This window comes from Pollicipes pollicipes, unplaced genomic scaffold (assembly GCF_011947565.3).
Source record: "Pollicipes pollicipes isolate AB1234 unplaced genomic scaffold, Ppol_2.1 Scaffold_5724;HRSCAF=6776_pilon_pilon_pilon, whole genome shotgun sequence".
NCBI classification, from domain to species: domain Eukaryota; kingdom Metazoa; phylum Arthropoda; class Thecostraca; order Pollicipedomorpha; family Pollicipedidae; genus Pollicipes; species Pollicipes pollicipes.
The window spans coordinates 4,429,231-4,435,165 of NW_023596746.1; the positions used below are offsets into that span (position 1 = coordinate 4,429,231).

The 5,935-nt window shown below is 73.1% G+C and overlaps 1 protein-coding gene across 1 annotated transcript in view; it reads left to right on the top strand.

Moving 5' to 3' along the window:
- Positions 1–1,820, top strand: part of LOC119102350 (unconventional myosin-IXAa) — a 26,728-nt gene extending 24,908 nt beyond the window's left edge. Inside the window, exon 7 of the mRNA XM_037225720.1 lies at positions 1,817–1,820. Coding sequence (XP_037081615.1) covers positions 1,817–1,820 — 4 coding nt within the window. The remainder of the gene's footprint in view (positions 1–1,816) is intronic.
- The last annotated feature ends 4,115 nt before the right edge of the window (positions 1,821–5,935 follow it).

Consider the following 5,935-nt stretch of genomic DNA (forward strand, 5'->3'; position numbering starts at 1 on the left):
CCGGAGACCGGCACCGGAGCGGCGTGTCCCGGCGGAGAGCGAGGCCGCGGCGGGGAGCGGGGTCCGGCCCCGTGCGTGGCCCCGGCGGGCGCACCGCGCCGAGCGTGGACCAACCAAGGAAAGCATCGGCCGGCCGGCCGCCGGCTGGGCCGCGACTCACGCCGGCCCACCGGCGCGACGGGAGCCGGTGCAGGAGAGACGACAGCGCGGACACGCGGCCGGCGGTCCGGCGACACCGGCCGGCGGCCAACTCCCCCGGCACGGCTCCAGCCCGGCGACGGCGGGTCGTGGCCCTCGCCGCTGCGTCACCAACTGTACTTCCGTTCGGCTGCCCGTGCTGGACGCGTGAGCGGATCGACCGTCGGCGTTTTCCCGTTCGCCGGCCTGCTCCGCTTTCCTCCGCTGGTCGCAGCCAGCCGGCCGCCCGCGCCGCGCCGCGCTGCGCTCGCTCCGTGCTCCCCATACAACCTTGGAACGCGCCCGCACTGCGGCGCACTGTCCGCGGGGAGAAGCAGCTGCTGGCGCACATTCCGCGGGCGCTCCGGCCCGGACACGGAGGCGCGCGGCCCGGCCCCCGGCGACCCGGTCCACGCCCCCCCGCTCACGGGGCTGGCCCGACCGGAGGTCATCGGGCCGTGGCCTGCGACACACCGGACGAGCCGCTCCGACGACAAACCTGGCCCGCGGTCTCTGCGACTCCCCAGCAGACACGCAGCCGGAGGATCCCGGCACCTTGTCAATGGTGCCCATGGCCGTGGCGCTTCACGATAGCGCGTCCAGTCAAAGGTCACGGCAGCGGGCCCGCTGTGGCGTCCGCGGCCCGATGGCGGCCGCCGGCCCGGCGTCGCCGTCCGCCGGGCGGACGGCGTCGCCTGAGTCAGCGGGCCGGCATCTGCCGCCGCCCATCAGCTGCCGCCGCTCGGGACGGCGCGCTCGCCCGCTCTCATTAGACGGCCGGCGGCGCGGCCGCTGCGGCGCTGACGTCACTGGTCCGGCGGCCGCGCGCCGGACCAGCTCGCGCGCCACGCGGCGGCGCGAGGCCGGCCGCGGACGCCACCGACGGTGGCTGGACTTGCATCAGCGACTTGCGCCGCCGCAGGGCCGCCGCGGGACGTCACGCGTCCAACGGCGGCGCGCGTCGTCCCGGATGCGCCCGTGCGGACGCCACCCCCGTCATCGCCATGAATCAAGCCCGGCACAGCGCTCGCGCCGCGCCAGAACCGCCACGATCGCTGCGTTTCGCGGACGCGGCGCGTCTGCAGGACCGCAGAGCCGCGGCCGTCCTCAAGCAGGGCCGCCGCCGCCAGCGCCAACGGTGCGTGCAGCGACCCGGGCCGGCCCCCGGGGACGGAAGCCGACCCGGTCTGGGTCAGCGGGTCGGGTGCGTAGAGCGGCCGGCCGCGCCGCCGCACAACCGCCCACATCCGCCGGCCGACGGCCCTTTGAACACACCGCAATTAGGGAAAGCGGTCATAAGTCACGACACACGGCTCGGGGCTTACGACAGGGCGGTCGACCGGCTTTGTCAAGCACCGAGGTGCGGTAGGTCGCAGGACAAAGCCTCAGGTCTGCCCAACGCGCCCCGCGGCGTGGCTTACAGGATATTACTACCCGACCGCATCATCCGAGTCAGCCGGCTGCATGAGGACACGCTGCGGCAGCCATCAACTCGCGTCATCGGCACGGATAATCCCCAGTTCCGATTCCAAACCGCAGTGCGGGAAACAGACTGCAGCTGCGGCCCGTCAGTCCCGTTCACCGTGCAAACTGGTAGCGCCGACACTGCCACACGGCCGGTGTGACTTCACGGCCGCAGCTGACGGCAGCCGCCTGCGCGGCGCTCCGGCCCGCGGGAGCCGGCTCCGCCCGCGGCCAGCCGAGGCGCCGCCGCCGGCCCGGCGCGGAGCCGCGGCCGGGTGGCGGCGGCGCTCGGCCGGACGCGGTGGCGGCCAACGCCGGCGGTGTGACGGGCCAGCTCGTCATCGGACGGCCTCGCGCGCCGCTCCACGGGCCGAGACAGTCCACCCGCACGCTCCGTCGCCGCGGTAAAACGCCGCCCCGCCGGCCCGTGAGACACCACCACTCCCGCCACCTGCCACGGGCCGTCGCCGCCGAGCGCAGCTGCGCAGGCTCTGTACTCACACGCGGGAAGGTTGCGCTGACCACCGGGGGCGGCGAGCCGCCCGCCAGCGCCATGGCTCGCGGCGCTGCACCGCCGCCGGCGCACCCTTGCCCGGCCGGGCCGCCTGACGCCACTGCAGCCGCCGGCGGCCGCCGCCGGGCGCACCTTGTACGGCAGCCGCGTGGGCGGCCCGCCGGCCGGCCCCCGCGGCAGCACGGACGGCAGCCCGGCGGCGACGGCTTGCCGGCGGAGCGACGCCCGGCAGAAGCCGGCTCCAGGCCGCGCTCAGCTCCTGCGGCCGGCTCCGCTCCACACCGAGCGCGGCGGGGAAGTCACCACCCGACGGCGAAGAGGTCCGTACAAAGACCCGCCAGCGGCAGGTGACGTCAGCCGGCCGGTGACCGGCGCCGCACCTTGCAGCCGTCAGCCGCGGGTACTGACGCGACCGGTGTCGGCACCGCACCGCCGACGTCTCCGCGCTCACTCGGCCGGCGCCGCCGCCGACTGACTACGCCTGGGCAGGACCGGAGCCGCCGCGCGCCCCTCACCCGGCAGGCGCCGGCCACACACTGACCGGTGGTGGCCACGCCTGCGGGAGGCGGGCCCGGGGGGGGGGGGAGGGGGTCGGCTGCAGGCCATCGGCGCCGCGGGCGGCCGCAGCGTCTGGCCGCCCTTCACTCGCCGGCGCGCTCGGCCGGAGATGGCCCCCTCCCCGCCGGCCGGCGCTCCGTTCGACGCGCGGTCATCATCCCACGGAACTCACGGAACAGCCGGGCGACGCCGGCGAGCGCCACCGCCTCAAGGTCTCACATGGCGGTCATCCCCGGAGCACGCGCTCGCGCTTGTCACGCTGCTCGCTGCGGGTCGGTGACGGCCCGCCGACTGGTTTCGGCGAGCAGCGCGGCGCTGTGCGGGCCAAACACGCCTGAGCACCTGGCCGGCGGCTGAGCGACCGACAAAGACATTGCCTCCGCTGCCGACTGTTACACGTCCCGGCCGGCGCCGGAGCCGCCGGAGCCGCCGCCGCCGCCGCCGCCGCCGCCACCGCCGCGCCCGCCAGCGCCGGCAAAGGTCAGCCAGCGAGCCGACCCGGGGCGCCCGGCCCGGCGTTCGTGAGCGTGCGCCGCCGCCTCCGTTTGTTCTGCCGCGCTGAGACAATGGGCGGCGGCGCCTGCGCCCGGGCGCGTATGACAGATCGCGGCGGGCTGCCGCCGGCACGGCAGGCGCCGCTGACGCACGGCAGCACGCGCGGCGTGGCCCGGGGCGTGGCGCGCACGTGGGCGGGCCGGCGGTCGGCCGCGAGGTGAGGAACGCGCGGGGATGCGGCCGCTACCGGCACGCCGCACCGGCTTATCGCATGACTCAACACGGCCGGTCGACTGCGGACGCGCGGAGCCAACGAGCGAGAGCGGCAGAGACAGGTGAGATGGGGTAGGCGTTGATGCACGAACAGCACAGCCATCGGCGTGGCACAACGACCCGGCGGTCTGTGAGTGTGCGACACTCGAAAACACGCCAGGAGAAGTTTGGCAGGAAACGGTGCGGCGGCGTATTTCTCTTACCGACAGCGACAGAAATAAAGGCTTGGACAACAAATGCCGAATGGCGCTGAACTGCTACCTGACCTATTTCCAGCAGCTACAATATAAAAATCCAATACAATTTGACGTCGGGATAACGACCAAACGAGGCAGCTTTAATCGCCTTCCAACTGTCTGTGGAAACTGGGGCAGGGGTCAATGTTCCGCGCGTGTGCAACACGTTTAACACTATAACGTAAACAAGCCGGCGGCGGCGAGCAACGTTGCAATGCGAACGCAAACGGAGAAATTCACAGGCACCCGCGCAGCAGCAAGTTTATCGAAAAAGTTCATTTCAGACCACCGATTTCAGTCCGGCCCGCGGTACCACAGCCCCCAGCACCATGGTAGCGGCGGCGGGGCCCTGGCCCCATCCGCAGCGGCGCCGGGGGCCGGCCGCAGCGCACGAGCTGCCGCCGGTGCCGGCTGCCGGCCGTCTCCGGGCGCTGGCGGTCGGCCAGCGCGCCGCGGCCAGCGCCCGCCACAACAGCGCTCCGTCGCCGCCGTCAGCGCGCATTGACGAACCCCGGCCGGCGGCGCTCCCCAGTGAACATGGCCGCCGCCGGTCCCATGATTAGCGCCGGCGGCGCGGCGCCGGAACGGCCGCTGAGCTGCCAGAGGCCGGCCGCTGCCGAGAGCGAGCCGTTTGCAGGGCGGACAAGCCCGCCGGGAGCGGAGCGAGGGCCTTCGGCCTGCGGGGGCCGCCGTCGTCCTCTGGCTCTGTCGGCCGTGTCGGCCGTGACGACGCGGTTCTGAGCCGACCCCGGCGGCAGCGGCGCTTCACGTGGCGGCATGCCCCTACCACACCTCCCTACCTGCCCCTACCTCCGTGCGACGCGTCGGATATGGACGCAACGGACGCTCGGAACTCATTCTGGCGCAACATCCACCCGTGTCCCCGCTGGGGTGTGGCACACTGTGCGTAGGACGCCTCGTACCCCAACTCAAGCACCTGCACGCGACCCCGCGCCGGGGCGCCGCGCTGGCGTCGCGCCAGCGGGGCGACCGCGCATCCCGACACACTCTTCCAGTTCACTGACGCGACATCCAGCCGGACCGGTGTGCGGGTGTGCTGCTGCGCGCGGCGCTGGTGCGCGCTCGGGCCGGCGGGCGCGGGCTGGTCCCGATAACGTGACAATGCCGCGCCTCCACGAGGCGCAGTCCACTGCGGTTGCTGTTTATCCTTATCGGGGACAAAACGCTCCACTTCCGCCGGCACTGGCAGCTGGACCCGGCCTTCGCAGTCCACGGCCGCAAGCCAGCCGTGGGCTGCCTGTGTCAGGGCCCGTGCACTGTCCCCCGCCTACTCCGTCCTCCGACACCCATTCTTCATCGCCCGTCGGCTCCATGGCTCAGATTTCGACTTACTTTGACCACACTTGGGGTGCTAACTAGCAGCAATGTGGCCTTACTACCGCGCATGCATTCACTACAATTAACTCACTTAAGCCTCACCCACGTCGGCACGACCCGCGGTCCGCCAGGCGCGCCGTCGCCAACTGCACGTCGTGCTCCAGCGGCCGGTGCCGTGGCTCCGCTCCCGATGTTACAGACCCCGTAACCTGCCACCCTGTCGCCGCGGCGACGCTCGGGTGACCTCCCGGCGCCCAGCCGACCGGGCCCCTTCCCGGAACGGTGACGAATTCGTACGCTGTTTGTGCAATCCGGCTGCGGGCCGCCGCCGCCGCTAATGATAGCTCATGCCTCCGGCTCGGAGGCGATGACATAATCGGGCTGGTTTGTTGATGGCGCGATAGCGAGACAGCGAGCGACACTCACCGCCTGACCGTCGGGCGGGGACGTGGGAGCGTGGCAACTGCCGCCTCAGCGCCGCAGCCGGCGACCCCGCGCGCGGCGGACCCGTGCGCGGCGTCGGCGCGAGCACACGCAACAGCCAGCTTCGAGTGCCGCGGCTCACCGACGTACGATCCGCGGCCCTGTCAACGTGTCTCCCCACACGTGGAGCCAGCACCTTGACACGCATGGCCGCTGACTCTGACGGCCCTCGCGACGCTGCGCGCCTCGCCCGGCCTCGGCCGTCGGGCCGCGTCCGGCGCGCGGGCACCGCCGGCCCCTCCGCGACCCGGCGCAGCGTCCCGCCCAGCAGGCCGGCCCGGAGACACAGCGGCGAGACAGCCGGCCATCGGCGTGCTAGCCCGGCGTATTGCGGAAGCGGTGTACCCGGCGTACCACGGCGTTCACGGACGCGTCGCCGGGGACGCCGCCCGCCGCC